Genomic DNA, 18064 nt, shown 5'->3' with positions numbered 1-18064 from the left:
GAGGATGGATGAATGATTTTTTTGTATGCTAGTATTTTTATTTGGTGCTAAATTTTTGTTGGAGAGTCTAAACTTGAATTTATTCCATATAGTTTTTTTCCCCTTAGGTTATCATCCTAACACCTTTCATTGCTTTAAAAAATTTATCATACTTCTGTAGTTAGAGTGGTCTCCATTTCTTTCCCCTTCCAGACACAGATTGGTGTATTGTTGTAATGTTGCTAGACATTGTGGGCAGATGCCCACATAGACAGCACGGGGTAGTAGAAAGGACAGTGAATCAGAGGATCCCTGTAAGGAGGGCCTCCCAGTTGGGCAAGTCGCTCATCTAATCTCTCTGAGTCTCAGCTAGCACATTTGTAAAGCAAGGGTAATGTCATTAATAGATTATGATGACAAAAGTGCTCTGCAAGCTGAAAAGTTCCATATAAGTGTGCATTATTATTATTGTTATTATTACGACCAGTCATTAGATTTATGAACATAGCCAAAATGCAAGCAAAAAAAAGTGAAATCCAATTATTGTTTGCTGTTAGCAAAGGGGAACAAAGTCAGTGTGAGTGGCTAAAAATCCTCACTTAATCCAAAGTTCCATTTGAGTCAATATTTTCAACTTCAATATTTTCAATTCAACCGAGCTGTTTACATTAAATGATCTAATATGGAGTTTATCTCCTTTTATTTCCCTTCACCCTGTGCTGGGTGTAAAATGGACACAGTCAATATGTTGATAATAGTGATGATAGACGATAGTGATGATAATAGTGACAATAGTGATGAAGCAGCAAGGCACAAACGCACTGGATGAGTGTTGACCTTGCAAGAGTCAAGAGAGACCTGAGTTTGACTCCTGCCTTAGACATCGACTACTTGATTCTTAAGGAATTTTCCTTTAACTTCTTAGCCTCATGCTCTTCACCTGTAAAATGGGAATGAAGATAGCACCCACCTTAGAGGGAGGTTGGGAGGGTGAAATAAGACAAGGTATCAATAAAGTGATTTGCAGACCTTAAAGCACTACAGAAATGTTGGCTATTATTATCTCCTTCTTATCCTTTTTTGATGGTGTTCAGATGGAAATGGTCTAAGTACAAGTTGCTCTCCTGCTATATTATTCTTTTATGTTGACTGAGCTAAGGACTATTATACAGGTAGAAAAACGCAGTGTTTTGTAATTGAATAAGTCTGGGGATGTAAGCTCATTTTCAGTAGACTCCTTGAAAGCTTCCTTAGTTTCCTCCAGTAGTGGACACGAAAACAGGGATGTCACAAACCTCATGCTGTTACCATACCTGAGATCTTCTACGAGGCCTTTGTGTTATGAAGTCTTTTCAGTATACCAACATCTATTTTAAAAATGTCATTATTTTCAAATTTTGTTTTGTTTTAGGAGACAATCAGGGTTAAGTGACTTGCCCAAGGTCACATAACTGTTGAGTGCTTGGGGCTGGATTTGAACTCAGGTCCTCCTAATTCCAGGGCTGGTGCTTTATCCACTATACCACCTAGCTGCCCCCTTGGATCAGTATTAAGTTGAGGTGGTTATAGGCAATGATTATGTCTGTAAGGACATACTAATTCCGCTTCATTTTATTCACTGAATTTCCAAGAGTACTTGAGCTGTGAGTTGTCTGTGAGCTTATAAAAGATAGTGAGTTTCTGGCATATACTTCTAGTTTCCAGCTAAGGTCTTTTTAGGTATCCAGTAGACACAATTTTTCTTGGTCATCTTGTCATTATCATATCATTCTTCTCATCTTTTTTAGATGGGACCAGGTATAAATAGTCCTTGGATGGGGTTGCTAACCTGTTACTTTTAAATATTTAATATGCCACAGATCATTGCACAGACGGTTAAAATAATTGCTTTTAGTAGTTGAATAAAAATATTAGGATGCACGCCCATTCTCTGTGGGCTCACTGAAAGCAGCCTTGGGACAATACCAACAGCAGACAAAATTCTATTCCCACATTCATTTGAGATCCTCTGCTTGGCTTCTATTTCAGAAGTGTTTTGTTCCAAAACTTTCGTACCATGGAGGTTCTGAGAATTTGGCGTGGTGAAATCTATTAACAATGTTCTTGAGTTTTTAGTGGATGTGTTATTTCCTAGGGATTGTGGGCAACAGTTCAATCTGTGATAATGGTCCACTCCCAGTATAGTTTATGGTTGTGTAGAAACATAGTAGGAATATAATAAACATTTCTTGACTGACTGGATGAATTCTCTAAGATAAGTTGAAGGCTGTATTTCTCCTGTGGGAATTTGTCATCTGTCAATCCATGAAAAGTTTTAAGCTTCTGATGTATAATTCTAGTGACCAGGGCATGGACTAATGAATGGTGCAGTTTCTACCATTTTCTATTATTTATATTGTCTCGTTATGAATAGTGTACATTAAGGGAAGCTAGGTAGTACAGTGGTGTTGAATTTGGAGTCAGGATGACCTGAGTTCAAACCCTGTTTCAGACACTTACTTGCTGCGTGACTCCAGGCAAATCACCTAATTGCCATCTGCCTCAGTTCCCTCTGTAAAAGGAAGATATTAATAGCACTTACCTCACAAAGTTATTGTGAGAACCAAATGAGATAAAACGTATAAAGGACTTTGCAAACCTGAAGCGCTATGTAAATGTGAGCTATTATTTCCTGGTATTAATATTGCTGTTGTCTTACTCTTACTTTTTCCAACGATTTTCAGATAGAGATGATCTCAAGACAAGACTCTCCTTCTACTGTTCAATGTTCTATAGATTCTTGCACAGGTGGATAAAACACTTGCTTTTTATTCATCTTCTGTGGGTTTATTGTTGTTTAGTCATGTCTGCCTCTCTGTGACCCTGTTTGGGGTTTTCTTGGCAGAGATGCTGGAGTGGTTTGCCATTTCCTTCTCCAGCTTATTTTACAGATGAGGAAACTGAGGCAAACAGAGTTAAATGACTTGTCCCGGGTCATAGAGTGAATATCTGCAGTCAGACTAGAACTCAGGAAGATGAGTCTTTTTGACTCTAGGCTGGGTACTCTATCTACTGCTCTACCCAGCTACCTATAGATTTATTGCTATGTTGTTATTATTACTAAAAATGAAAGTATGTGAAGCACGAATAAGGAAGAGCAGAAGACAGCATAGATGAACCACAGATGGGAAGTTTATCTCCAGAAAAGTAGTGTTGGGGCAGCTAGGTGGTGCAGTGGATAGAGCACTGGCCCTAAAGTCAGGGGGACCTGAGTTCAAATCTGGCCTCAGACCAAAACACTTGATACTTCCTAGCTATGTGACCCTGGGCAAGTCACTTAACCCCAATTGCCTTATTAAAAAAAGAAAAAGTAGTGTTCACTGAATTACTGTATTCCAATGATTCTCCCTGGCATCTACAGTGGTACCCAGGTTGAAGATGCCCAGAAAGCTCTAGGCTGACTAATCTTTAGGTGAAGTTAATGAAATTACAAAAGTGATTTTCAACTTTAAATTGCCCAGTTTCCATCTGTTTGGTAGGAGATATTAAATAGTAATTTCCTTTAAACATTTAGTGGGAAGACCTAATTATTTTTTACGATACTGATACAACTTAGATGTTATAACATTGGCCATCTCTAATTAGCAGCTGATTGGAAAGCTAAGCAATAATAGCAATGATCACTCACATCTCTAAGGCATGTTTCCAAGTACTGTCCTTGAAACCCAGCAAAATGGGTAGCTCAGTTATTAGTATCATACTCATTTTGAAAATAAGGAAACTGAGGCACTGAAAGGTAACCTGACTTGCTTGTGGTGACAGGGCTAGTGACAAAGCTGGAAGTCCAACCCAAGTCCCCTCACCCAAATCCAATGCTTTTTCCATTCCATTCCACCAGAAAAATACTCACACTTATGTAAAATGTTTTTACTTACTTGGATTATGGAAAGAAGCTACAAATTAATTAGTCAGTCATAAACATTTCTTAAGCACATCATAAAGTTGTGAGCATTGTGCTAAGCACTGGGGAGACAAAGAAAGGCAAAAAGATAGTGTTTGCTCTCAAGGAGCTCCCAGTCTGATGGGGGAGACACCATGCAAACAACTGTGTACAAATAAGATACAGACCAGGCAGACAGAAGACAATCTCAGAGTGAAGACACTAGAATGAAGGAGCCCTTCCATTGATTTTAGGCTACTGGTTTAGACACCTAGGTAGTACAGTGGATTGAATGCTGGATTTGGAATTATGAAGACCTGAGTTCAAATCTTGCTCCAGAAATTTACTGACTTTGTGACCCTAGGTAAATTGATTAACCTGTCTGCCTCAATTTTCTCCTCTGTAAAATGGAGATATATTATTATCTATCTGTGTCTATCTCACAGGATTGTTGTGAGACTAGAATGAAATGTTTGTAAAGTGCTTTGCCAACCTTAAAATGCTATATAATTGCTAGCTATTTTTAGTTTATAAGCAAAAAAGCTTAGAGTCTTTGATGAGAAACTTTACACCATTGCTTTGTGATTTGCATTTAATATTGAGCAGCTAAAAAAACCCAAACAGTCAAAGTGTCCCTTCAATCAATTACTAAACATTTACCAAGTGTCTAGACTACATGCCAGGCACTATCCTAGGTTTTGGGGATACGAAAACAAAAATGAAGCCATCCTTGCTTTAGAATCATGATTTATTAGAGCCTACCAGAGCACAGGTTGAACGTGTCTCACCGGGAAAGGTTTGTGTGTGATTTCCTCCAGGTTGTATGTGCACCCAGATTCTCCTTTCACTGGAGAGCAGCTGCTGAAACAGATGGTGTCTTTTGAAAAAGTGAAACTCACAAATAATGAACTGGATCAACACGGCCATGTAAGTGACCTGCCTGGAATGGTGCAATTGGAAACAAACCTTAATGTGGAATTTGCGTTTGGAACTAATCCATCTCTCCCTCCCTCCCTCCCTCCTCCTCCTTCTATCTCTCTCCTTCTTCCTTTCTTTTTTCTTCCTTCCTTCCTTCCTTCCTTCCTTCCTTCCTTCCTTCCTTCCTTCCTTCCTTCCTTCCTTCCTTCCTTCCTTCCTTCCTTCCTTCCTTCCTGTCTTTCTTTCTTTCTTTCTTTCTTTCTTTCTTTCTTTCTTTCTTTCTTTTTCTTTCTTTCTTTCTTTCTTTCTTTCTTTCTTTCTTTCTTTCTTCTTTCCTCCCTCTCTTTCTTTCTTCCCTCCTTCTTCCCTTCCATCCCCTTTCTTTTTTCACTCTCTTTTCCTCCTTCTATCTCCTCCCTCCCTCCATCTCCTTTCTCCCTCCCTCCTTTTCTTCCTAACTTCTTTCCATTTTCTTTCTCTTCTCTTCTCCCTTCAGAATGATACTTATTTTCTGTTGAGAACATGCCTACTATTTCAGTAAGGGAAATAAAACAAGTACACAAATAGCTATTTAAGAAGATAGGATAGGTAAGCAAATAGCTGTAGTGTAAAATATAATATGTTACATGCATAGGAGAAATGCAAACCCAATGCTAGCAGAGACTAACGGAGGGTCATTTAGAAAATGTTACCAATTCATTTTAAGCTTTTTTTTTTTTAAAAAGCATGGTAAATGTTGACTGAGATAACTAATTGAATCGTTGAATAGATACTTCCAAAATATTCAAGTGGATATATGATCTCATCAATGTGGATATTCCCTCTTTTGCGGTGGATTGCAATCCACCCATAGTTGCCTATCTTCTTTGACCCTTGTCCATGTTTTTCTAACAGTTTGCCCCCCAAGAGGTCCACTGGATCTTTCAGGGACCTGTCTGCATATCTCTTAATATCAGGAGGATGCTGGGGAGCACAGTGGCAGTCCATTGGCTATCTATCCCTCTCTCTTGCCTCCTGACCAGCCTATCTTCTTTATGATGTGTACATCCTTTGATGGGGCTGCTTCAGTGGTTCTTCTTCCTGAATGTTTGATTGTGCTGCTTTACTGCCTCCTCATGCCTGCTGGGCAAATCTCCATTATCCTTTTGATGATATTCATGTTTAGTTCTTTGGAGGCCATTATTTCATGCTACAATCATGTATTATGCATACTAAAGGAGTAAAATAATAATAGAAAAAATGATAATTTGTACAGTGCTTTAAGTTTTGCTAAGTGCTTTGCATATGTTATCTATTTTGGTCCTCACAACAACCCTATAAGGTAGGTGCTGTTCCGACCCACATTTTACCAATAAGGAAACTGAGTCTGAAATTGGTTAAATGATTACTTCATGTCACCCAGCTAGTGAAGTGTGTGAGGTGAGATTTGAACTGAGGTCTTCCTGACCCAAAGTCCAGCAATCTATGCACCGCTTAGCTGCAACATTATGGGACAGTCTTTGCTTCTCTGCTGTTTTTATTTTGGTTTGTGAAAGTGTAGCTATCTGGACATCTTGTGGGAATTCTAATTGGACCATTACAATTTCTAACCAGTCAATGCAATTTGCCCAAAGAAGTGGGTGGATCCTGTGATGAACGTCTTTTCATACACAAAGGCCACGTATGGATTTAAGGGAAGGGTGTGTGACATCTTATTCTGCAGCAAGGAGTGGGACTGTACATTTCCCAGAGGCAGATGAGTTGAGTTGAAAGCAAGAGGCCACGAGCAACTTCTTCAGGTGATAGACCAAGATTAATTTCAATCCGCATCAAAAGACTTCTGCTGCCTGTCTGAATTGATCAGGAAACTTAATGCAAGACAGATCTGCCTCTTGCCAGGTTTGAGCAGAGCCCATACATGGAACTAAATGTTAGGCAAAGAAGAGAAACATGGTCCTGGCTTAGCAAATCCTTTCTGCTTCATGAACTCTGATTATTTTGACAAATCTGAATGGTCACTGGGGGAAAAAATCCTCAAATTTCTAAAATTAAACTGAGGATTAACAGGCAAGAGATAATTAATTCTATAATAATAATAATAATAGCTATCACGTATATAGCACCTACTTAGGGCCAGGCACTATGCTAAGTGCTTTACGTATATCTTATTTGAGCCTCACAACATCCCCTGAGAGGTAGGTTCTATTATTACCCCCATTTTATAGTTGAAGAAACTGAGGCAAACAGAGGTTAAATGACTTGACCAAGATCATACTATTAGTAAGTGTCTAAAGTCAGATTTGAACTCAGGTCTTCTTATCTCCAGATCCAGCTTCAGTTCTGCCACTTACTACCTGAGTGATCGTGGACAAGTCACTTAACTTCTCTGACCTCAGTTTTGGGGGTTTTTTTGGTGGTTTTTTTTTTTTTTTGGTGAGGCAATTGGGGTTAAGTGACTTGCCCAGAGTCACACAGCTAATGAGTATTATGTGTCTAAGGCCAGATTTGGACTCAGGTCCTCCTGACTCCAGGTCTGGTGCTCTCTCCAGTGCGCCACCTAGCTGCTTCCTGACCTCAGTTTCTTAACTTGTAAGAAGGACAGGGCAAGACCCCTGAGGTAATGTCCACATTTGATATGATGAAACTATGAAATAAATCTCTAATCATGGAAATTCAATCATCTTGGCATACCGAAGTGGAGCTATTTTTGGAGAGTGACATTCCACCCAGGTGACCACAGGACAAAGATCAATCCTTTTTACCTGGAAGATCAACTCAACAATGCAAAATAAATAAATAAATACATTTCTAAATAAAGACTCAAAGTGCTAGAGAAAATTCCCGTGCTGGCCTAGTAAGCATCACAATGTTAGACTCTAAGATCTAGAACTGAAACGGCCCATCTTCTATTTTATGGAGAAAGAAACTGAGGCCCAGAACAGGGAAGGGACTTACTCAAGGTCACACACACAATAAGCGGCAGAGTTTAGATTTGAACGCAGGTCCTCTGACTCCTGATTCAGGGGTAGAGTCATCCAGGTAGTAAGCACTAGAGGCAAGGTTTGAGCCACAGCCCTCTGCCTTCAGAGCCCGGGCTTTTTCTACTCTGCTGCACTGATGTAAGTAAATCTGCTTACAAACTTGAGAGCATCATTTCAAAGTGTGTTAGGATTGCTGATAACCTGGAGGGGGCATAGTCCTTCAAGAAAAGGAAGGTGAAAGTATCCAGAAAGAAGAGGTGGTCAACCTCTAAAATGGGAAATAGTCATTTTCTGAAAACCCTGTGGAATTAGCAAATGTGATCCAGGGAAGAGGTGCAGTCCAGCTATGTAACTCTAATAATAGGAACAGTAGTACAAGCCTATCTCACCATATTTGTCTCTCTTAACCTGGGGCTGAGCCCATAGTCCCCTGGGAACACAGGCTGAGGGAAAGGTGACCAGCTACCAGGTCTCTGCAGAAAATGTGCATCTTTGGAAAAGTGATTCAGAATTGCCCTGGTTTCATCATATCTTAAAGCATTTAGCTCCAAAAGAACTATGGAAAAGATTACGATGAGACGCCCTGGGTGGTGAGTGTTACCGCAATAACACCTGTATTTTGGCAACTTTTGTTAGCATCCAAATGGAAATGACTATGCCCGACAGCACAGTATGACTCTAGAAACCAGTGAGTCCATGGGCCACGCAGTAGGTCAAGATGTCCATGTGCCATTTGGTATTCGCCACTTGGTCTTCCTAGATACTTAATTTCTTAATTCAGACTTTGGGGGCATGGAGCTTAGCGTTCCTATGCTGAAACAGCTCTGGGGACAGAACACACAGGGAAATGTAATGACCTAATTGATATCAACAATTCCATTGGGTGCTAGCAGTCTTCTCTCCCCCTCCCCAAATGTCAAGAAAAGGAACCATGAGATGCCTGCACAGCTTGTAGGGTTGTCACTCTTTTTAGTCTTCAGAGGATTCATGGAGGTGACTCTTCAACATCATCCCATGATAATGCAGGATGGTACCCTTACATAGAGCCTCTTGGAGGATAGATTGAATTTTAGATTGTGGATTTTATGGCTATTTCCTTCTTCTCCTCCTCCTTTGCTTCTTCCTCTTCTTCCTTCCCTTCCTCTTTTTCCTTCCCCTCCTTTTCCTCCTCCTCCTCCTCTTTTTTCTCCTCCATCTCTGGTCTTTAACAATGACATTCACTAACCTCTCCCTCATATGCCACATTCTGATGGGGAAAGGCTAGCCTCGGGTTTTCTGAGGCTCTGCCAGTAGAAGCAAATTGTCAGGTCCTACCAAGCTTGGAAGGCTTACAGAGCAGGTCCAGCCTTGTAAAACCTGTAAGCAGCCAAAGAGAGGAGAAATCCATCACTGCATGCTTGGCCAATAGGCAGTGGATGTTTTCAGTTGCAGCAATTCGGAAAGACTATTTTCCAAAGGATGGAGGAGAAATGCTCTGTCAATAGAAGTATTCACTCTGATGAAAATGCTCAAAATCTGAAGATTTAGAATCAGAAGAAGCCTCAAAGGTCACCCAGTCTAACCCCCTCATTCTATAGAGGTGGAAACTGAGGCAGGTGATTTGCCAAAGATCAAATAGGGAGTAATTGGCAAAGCTGGGATGTGGACCAAGGTTTCCTGACTCCAAACCCAGAACACTTCCCCATTGTGCCGTTCGATAAACATTTATTAAACACCTAAATGTGTGAGGCACAATGCAAAAACCCCCACAGATCCTTGTATATTTAGGGTGACTATAAATCTAAATAGTTAAGGTACAATTGAAAGAGCAGATTTGGAGTCCTGGAACCCGGGTTCGAATCCTGGGTCAGTTGCTTACAACTTGTGTGGCCTTAGACTAACATTTTAGTATTTCTGGTCCTCAGTTTCCTCAACTGTAAAATAAGGGGATTGGAGTAGACAATCTCATCACCAGACTGGATGCAAGGTGGTGAATTTTCAACTACAGCAACTCATAAAGACCATCCACTAAATTACAGAGAGGTTCTGATATGCTTGGGTTTGGGGAAGTATGGGTACTGACGATATCCTTTTATGAAAGCAATTGAATATTCCACTGAAACTTGGACACCTAATCCAGACAGCTCAGCTCAAAATCCATGATCCTAAGATAGCAAGCTTGCCTATCTTGACCTATTAAAAAATCTATATTTTAAAATTTGGCTCCATTAATTCACATAAGGTCTGGTTGAAACTGATGGGGCTATCACCTTCAGCCCATGCTTTCTACTTCTTCTTCTTAGATTATTCTGAACTCTATGCACAAATACCAGCCCAGAGTCCACATCATCAAGAAGAAGGACCACACTGCTTCCCTGCTCAATCTGAAGTCTGAAGAATTCAGGACATTCATCTTCCCGGAGACCGTTTTCACAGCGGTCACTGCCTACCAGAATCAGCTGGTGAGTGGGCGGTTTGTATGGTGGTTGCCCCCCATGAGCATGTACTGGCGCTTGGAGCTGGCCCTTCCTTTCGGCTGGACGTCGAGGGGTTATGACATGAAAGGGATGAGGGGGAGGGACCGCCTACTTCACCCTTAAGACACATGCCCGAGTGGGAGCCAACAGCTTGTCAGACCTAGACTGCCCCAGGGCACGTGCCATCATCTTCAGCCCGTTCTGACTCAGCTTCACAGACCTTCCCCCCTGCTGCCTCAAATTCACCTGTTTCCTTTCCTTTGGATCTTTTTAATGTCATATCCCACGATGCTGGATCATTAACTTCACGGCTCTTGGAATCTTCTCCTGGGAACTTTTTGAGTGTCTCAGCAGCTTACAGTGTAGCTCCCCTCCCTGCTTACTGGGCATAGGCAGGCATGCCTCATCCTTGTTTAAATACAAGTCCCTGATATCAGTGTCAGCGTCTTCACGGTTGTCAGAGTAGCTCTCCATCCATTAGAGACAAACCTCAGTGGCGGTCAGAGCCGGCGCTATTGCTGCTTTTGTTGCTGTCGTTCAGTTGTTTCAGTTGTGTCCGTTGACCTGGTTTGGGATTTCCTTCTCCAGCTCACTTTACATATGAGGAAACTGAGGCAGACAGGATGAAGTGATCTGCTTAGGTCACGCAGCTAATAAGTGTCTGAGGTCACATTTGAACTCAGGGCTCTCTGACTCCAGGCCGCTGCGCCGCTTAGCTGCCCATTTTACAGATTCAGATACTGAGGGTCAGAGAGGGTGAGTGGATTGCCTAAGGCCAGATAGTAAATGCCTCAGATGCAGGTATTCTAATTTCTTGGTTTGGCCAGTTTTCTGTTATGTGATGAGAATGTAGGCCCATGGAAAAGACCATTGATATAATTTAGAAGGTTTGAAAAAGCACTTGCATTCCATCTGTGGGACAACGAATCTTGAGCTGGAAGGGATATCAGAGGCCAAGTAGCCCAATCCCTTCATTTTACAGAGGAGAGACCCGGGGCCCAGAGGAGTGAAATGACTTACCCAAAGTCACGTGGGTAAGTCACGAATGGTTAGTGGCTGAGCCATTTGGAACTCAGTTTTGGACATCAATCACACTCCTCTGCCTTTCAATCCGTCACCCATTTGTTAAGTGCCTCCGGTGTGGTAAGGCCTGTGCTCCCAGCTGGTAATACAAAGACAAAACTGAAGCAGCCTCTGCCCTCAAGGAATCTGTGTCCAAAAGCAACCATTCCGCCTTCACAATTCCGATTTCTGTTTGAAAACATGAGTTAAGAGCCTCCAAATCCAGGATCTTATTTTACCCTATGCAGGATCAAACAGGCAACGCTACGTCCGGTGTGCACAGCCCTTCATCATCTGTCCGCTTCCTGCTTTTCCAGTCCCCTTGTGCCTTACCCTCATGCGCTCTGTGATCCAGTGACCCTGGCCTTCTTACTGTTCATCACCTGAGACACTCCACGGCCTGACCCCAGGCCTGGAACACTCCCCCTCCTCATCTCTGCCTCCCTGCTTTCCCGGCTTCCTTCAAGTCCCATCTAAAGTCCTGCCTTTTACGAGAAGCCCTTCCCCAGCCTGTGCTAGTGCCTTATCCTGCCTATGCACCATGTTTGTGCTTAGCTGCTCCAATGTTGGCCGGCATCCCACCATTAGACTGTAAGGGGGCTGGGCCTGTCTTTTACCTTTCTTTCCATCCCCAGGTCTTAGCACAGAGCCTGGCACTGTGGCCAATAGTGGGCTGTTTAACAGACGCTTAGTGTCTGAGAGACTGATTTTGTGTGGCCCCATCCTGCGAAAAATCAGTGTGTGGTGTTATTCGGACAGGTTATGGATCCACCAGGAAGAATGTCCAGGCTGACTATCCCTACCATGGGGCTGATCGCAATTAGGAATCCAGGGCTGACAAAAGTCAAGACCTAAGGCCATACTTCCAAAGTCCAACAGCATTTCTTTAGCACCTCCTATAGTCTAAGCACTATGCTGGGCCCTGGGGATAAAAAGACATAGACGAAACAGTCTTTGTCCTCAAGGAGTATACATTCTGCTGGGCAGGGAAGGGATGCAACAGGTAAGCAGAGAAGCATATACGTAATTATTTGAGAGGGTCAGAATATTAGCAACTGATGAGTATCAGAAGATACTTCCCACAGGAGGTGGCAGGGTGGCTTAATGTTGAAGGAAGCTAAGAATTCTAAGAGATCTACATAAAGGAAGCTGTGTGGTGCAGTATTAAGAAGACCTAAATTCAAATCCTTCCTCACATACTTATTTAGCTTCGTGACCCTGGACAAGTCTCTTAATCTCTCAGCCTCAACTTCCTCATCTGTAAAATGGGGATCATAATGATACCTATTTTCAGGCTTGTCACGAGGATCAAATGAGATAATATTTATTAAACACTTTGCAAACCTTAAATTGCTACATAAATGCAGTCATCATCACCACCACCATCATCATCATCATCATGTGAGGAACATTTCAGGTATTAGGAACAGCCAAGGGAGGGGAGATGGTGGATTGAGCACTGAGTTTGAGGTAGAGCTGGGAGGAAAGCCTGGAAGGCCCATAGGGTATGTGAAGGGGAATCGTATGAAATCCATGTGGAAGGGCCTGAGGGTTGTATTGTTATTGTTATTATTAATGATAATAGCTAACATTTATATAGCACTTCCTATATGCTAAACATCTCACATCTCATTTTATTATTTTATTAATATTATTTATTTATAATATATTTATAATATATTATTTATTTATAATACATTTATATTATTTATTATTTTATTATCTCATTTGATCCTCACATCAACTGTGTGATGTAGGTGCTATTATTATCCCAATTTTACAGGTGAGGAAACTGAGGCAAACTGAGGTTAAGTGACTTGCTGACGGTCCCATGGCCAGTAAGTGTCTGAGGCTGGATTTGAACTCAGGACTTCTTGAATCCATGTCCATTGCTCTATGACTATAGTGCCACTTTGCTGCCACAAAATAAGCATAGATTCTTGTGAAAAAAAAAAGAGAAAGAACAGAAAAGAAAGGAGAATAATGTTTAATAATATAATTTTAAAGAAAAGGAGAATAATATTTAGTAACATAATTTATTAAAACAATTTTCTCCAGCTTATTTTACAGATGAGGAAACTGAGACAAACTGTCATTTCTCATCAGGTCCATTTTAATTTTGTTTAAGCCCTGGGCAAATGAGTGCTTATTTTCATGGCTCCTATATACGAAATTAAACCTCCCAATAGAAATTCTGAAATTGCTTCTAATTCATTGTATGCCAGGAGTTTTATTTATGAGCAATAAAAATGGAAACTTTTTTTGGCCATTTCTCCCCTGTCTTTTGCAAGGGGCTAATTACATTTTTGTTCATTATTAGATAAGAGTTAAATACATTACACTTTCAACAAACTATCTCATAATTTAAGATGTAAAGGTCATGCATTTGTTTGAACAGTCAAGCCACTACTCTAGAGTTGAAGCATAGGTGAAGTTTCATTTTTCAGTGCTTTTGAGGAGATTTTTCTGGTTGGTGAGACAAGTCTCTGGGGACTAGTCTTAACCCTTTGATAGGATGTCATTAACATCTGCAAACCCTAATCAGGTCTGGGATATAGTAAGACTTTACTTACTTACTATAGTAAGATGGGAAAGACCTCAGTTGTTAGATGGAATTTGTATTATAATCTTTCCTGAAGTTTAAGACTCTGAGGTTCTCAGGACCCTCAGCACTATAGGCCTATCAGAGCCTCCAAAGGTCAGTGGCACAAGGGGAAGAGAGGGTTCATTAGTCCACAACAACCAGTAATTTTTAGGCAGAGACACTGGAGTGGTTTGCCATTTCCTTTTCCAGCTCATTTTACAGATGGGGAAACTAAGGCAAGCAGGGTGAAGTGACTTGCCCAGGATCCCACAAATAGTAAGTGTCTGAAACTGGATTTTAATTCAGTTATTCCTGCCTCCAGGCCCAGCACTCTATCTACTGCGCCACTCAGCTGCCCTTATGTGTGTTACAACTAATTTTGTTTTGTTTTGTTTTGTTTTTTGGTGAGGCAGTTGGGGTTAAGTGACTTGCCCAGGGCCACACAGCTAGTAAGTATCATGTGTCTGAGTCTGGATTTGAACTCAGGTCCTCCTGACTCCAAGGCTGGAGCTTTATCTACTTCGCCACCTAGCTGCCCCCTCAACTTGTTTTTCTTCAGCAGAATCAGAATGAAAAAACAATTATTAGATATTTTATTGATTATACTTTTGAACTTCACATTTATACATTTTAACCTTTATTGTAAAATTAAAACAAACTGACAAAAGTAAAAGGTAAATCCATGAAAAGTATTTATTAGCAAGAGGCAGTGTAGAGAGCTGACCACAGGGTCAAGAAAATCTGGGTTCCAGTCCCATCTAGAGCGTAGATTGGCTGTGCGACTTTCAGGGGTGATAATCTGTATCAATATTTTCCTTGTTCCATTTCTCATTTTGTCACAGTGTCTCTTTTTAATAGGTCATCTAGGAACTGTTGTAATTGCACTATGTGTCTTCTTATCTTTCTCCTTTCTCTTAAATCAATGTTGATTTTGACTTTGCTTTGACAGCAGTCTGCACCAAGACAAGCTGTTTGAATGACTTCACTTTAGTAATGGGTCATTTCCTGTCTTTTAAGATAAGCTCTTCAATAGTCACAAACCCAGCACCTTCTAACTCTGCTTGAAGAAAACATTCATCATCTGTAGGGATGAGGCTTCTTATCAGTCCACCAGTCTTTGACCTCTTTTGTGCTTTAATTCCCAACTATATTATCCAACAAATCTCTTCCTCTACGTACAACTTTGCTTTGAAGTTGCTAAGTACCAATGTTTGCCTTTGAGGATCTTGTCGAAGGCTTCTTAGAATTTCTTATCTCATCATTCTTTGCAATAGATGCTGTTGCAGAAGCTACAGTAACTTTATGGTGATCTTTTTTCACGGCTGGGTGAGGAAAGCCAAGTGTCCTATAAATGATGTTTCTTGTTAATTTTGCTCATACAAAGAAACCGTTCTACGCGTTCCTGTATTTGCTTTTCCAAGGACAATTTGTGTATCATCCTTAAACTTAATTATGACTTCCCTTATGTCTTTTGGTTTCAACGTAATTCAATTTAACAAAGATTTATTAATGTGCTGGTGCTGTGCTAATTGTTGGCTATCAACAGTAAAGAATGAAAGTCTCTACTAAGTGTTAGAGGCAGGCAGTGGAGTTAGTGAAAAGGGTCCTAATAGGAGCTGGGTCCTTGTCCCAGCTGCCTTTACTTACCAAGCTGTGTGACTTTGGCTAAGTCACTTACTTTTTCTGGGACTCACTTTCTCCATTTATCAACTGGAAAAATTGTACTCCACAATCTCTACAATCTCTCAAACACTATACTTCAGTGAGACCTTCAGCTACATTCTGAGTTCTAGAGGGGTTTATGTAGTGTGGGAACCAAACCGCTGCTGATAACATTTCTTTGGGAAAAGAGTGTAAGGGACACATAGACACACACACACACACACACACACACACACACACTCACCAGCGACTCACTGTTCTAGAACTTTAAGGTTTACACAGCACATTTTTCATAACTACCCCATGAGGTAGTTAATACAAACATTGATTTATTTTTGTCCAGACCTGAGATTTATCCAGTTGATGGAGCAACCTCTACCAGTCAAGTAGCATTTATTGTATACCTAATATATGCCAAGCACCGTGCTAATTTCTGGGGATACAGAGAAAGGCAAAAGGCAACCAGAAAACTAGATCGGCATTTACTTTACGACTTAAAACTAGATCGGCATTTACTTTACGACTTAACAGTTCCATGGTATCGCCTGGGAGCATTGTGAGGTTAGGTGATGTGCCCAGGGTTCCATGGCTGGTGTATGTCAGAGGCAGGAGATAGACCCACTTCTTGACTCCAAGGCTAGCCCTTGCTGGTTGGTGCTGCTATTCGGTCACGTCTGACTGCTTACGACCCCACGGACCGTAGCACACTACACCAGGCTCTTCTCCCTCCACTATCTCAAAGTCTGCCCAAGCTCATGTTCGTTGTTTCCATGATGTCATCTATTCCTCATTCTCTGCTGTCCCCTTTCCTTTTTGCTTTCTGCTCTCAAGGAGCTCACAGTCTAATGAAAGAAACAAGCCACACACACAATAAATTGAAGAGAAGCTTAGTGCCTGGCACATAGTGGCGGTCTGATAAATACTTGCGTTCTTGACTTCTTGAGGGTGTTACAAACTGATTGAGCTCTTCAAATCTTAAAGGCAATGAGTGTTTCCAAAAAGTTTTTTTTTTAAAGCAAGAAGCATTCCTCCTCTCAAAGGCTCACCTTCTAAAGCCAATCCCAGACCAAATGAGAGGAGTCAACTCCCTGCTGCAAATATCCTTAGCCCCTTGACTCTTTTGACCACAACGTCTACCGAGAGTCATGATTCAGAAACACTTCTTGAGGGAGAGGAACACGAGCTGCTTCTAGCCGTCCTCAGCCTTCCGTCCAAACCAAACCACGTTTGAGGCTCAGTGCGGCCAGGTACGTTCATTTATCTGGCTGGCTGGTCACTGAAGACCTTACCATTTCTAAATCTGTGATTCTGTGAAATTTGGAGACCTAATGCTTTGTATCCCAATCTTGTTCAAGGGTTGTAATCTAGAAGGCTATGTATAACATTTTCATTGATCATTGATCATTGATCATTGATAATGCTTGTAACTAAACATAACCTCTTCAGGGTTGAACAAATGAAAAAGAAGCGTGAGCGCCAACTGGTTGCTGTTCAGAAAGAGTCTTTGTTAGATTTGTGTTCCTCAGCATGCAGAAGAAGCAATGCACTGTAGTGGAGGGAGAAATCTTGGAGCTGGAAAGACTGAGTTCCCCTTTGACATCTACTGAACTTGACCTTGACTGATCACTTGACCTCTCACTGATCCAACCAGCTCTCTGGGAATCTTCCTTTAGCAGGGAAGCACAGTTGCTGATCTGCATCAATAGAGGGAGTTTCCATACTGAGAGTTCCTATGCCTACAAAGTCCTAAGTCAAAATGAAAAAAAAATACAGTGAGGAGACCTACCACTTGACTTTTCACTGTTCACCTTTCTGAATTCCGCAGGAGGGTGTGTGTGAGCTCTTTCACAAGGTCTGAGATTTCTTAGTCGGTGCTTTTTGTATGGATTCTTCTCTTTGTAAGGTAACAGCAGCCTATGCAGGTTAACGGGTCTGTGCAGCTCCATCTCACTAGGGACATCACAAGCGTGAGCCTGCATCAGAATTGTATAGTTTCCCTAATTTGTGGCAGATCAGTTAGTCAAAAAGCATTCATTAAGCATCTTTGAGATGTCAGAGGCAGCTTGGTGTAGTGGACAGAAAACTAGCTTTGGAGGCAGGAAGATCCCAAGTTCAAATCCCATTTCTTACACACATGCACTATGTCACCCTGGGCAAGTCATGTAACTTCTTAGCGCTCTTATAGGCTTTCTAAGAGTATTAATTACAGAGAAGGCACTCACTTGCATTGGTGGAGGGATTTTCCTCATCTGGGAATTCCTGATATCAGTGAAACCGCTAGCCTTTAAGATGCATGGTTAGTTGCCCAGCATACAAAGACAAAAAATTAAACAATACTAGCCCCCCAAGAAGCTTACATTCTTTTGAGGGAAATGACAAACACAGATATAGGCATATGTAAAAGAGATGCAAGACAACTTCTCAGGTGGGGGAGGAGATGAACAATATTTGTTGAATAAATAAATGTAAAATTCTTTCATTCCAGAAACATTATTTTTGAAGTGGGGGAGGAATAGAGCTTCCA

The 18064-nt window shown here is 41.2% G+C and overlaps 1 protein-coding gene across 1 annotated transcript in view; it reads left to right on the top strand.

The window, feature by feature from the left end:
- TBX20 (T-box transcription factor 20) overlaps positions 1–18064 on the top strand; it is a 77079-nt gene that overhangs the window by 18009 nt on the left and 41006 nt on the right. The window contains exons 4-5 of the mRNA XM_020969091.2: positions 4717–4825; positions 10059–10217. Coding sequence (XP_020824750.1) covers positions 4717–4825; positions 10059–10217 — 268 coding nt within the window. The remainder of the gene's footprint in view (positions 1–4716; positions 4826–10058; positions 10218–18064) is intronic.

The sequence above is a fragment of the Phascolarctos cinereus genome, unplaced genomic scaffold (genome assembly GCF_003287225.1).
Source record: "Phascolarctos cinereus isolate Bilbo 61053 unplaced genomic scaffold, phaCin_HiC Scaffold_4;HRSCAF=312, whole genome shotgun sequence".
Lineage (NCBI taxonomy): Eukaryota > Metazoa > Chordata > Mammalia > Diprotodontia > Phascolarctidae > Phascolarctos > Phascolarctos cinereus.
The sequence above is the reverse complement of the archived record's forward strand: the minus strand, read 5'-3'. Positions and strand labels throughout refer to the sequence as shown.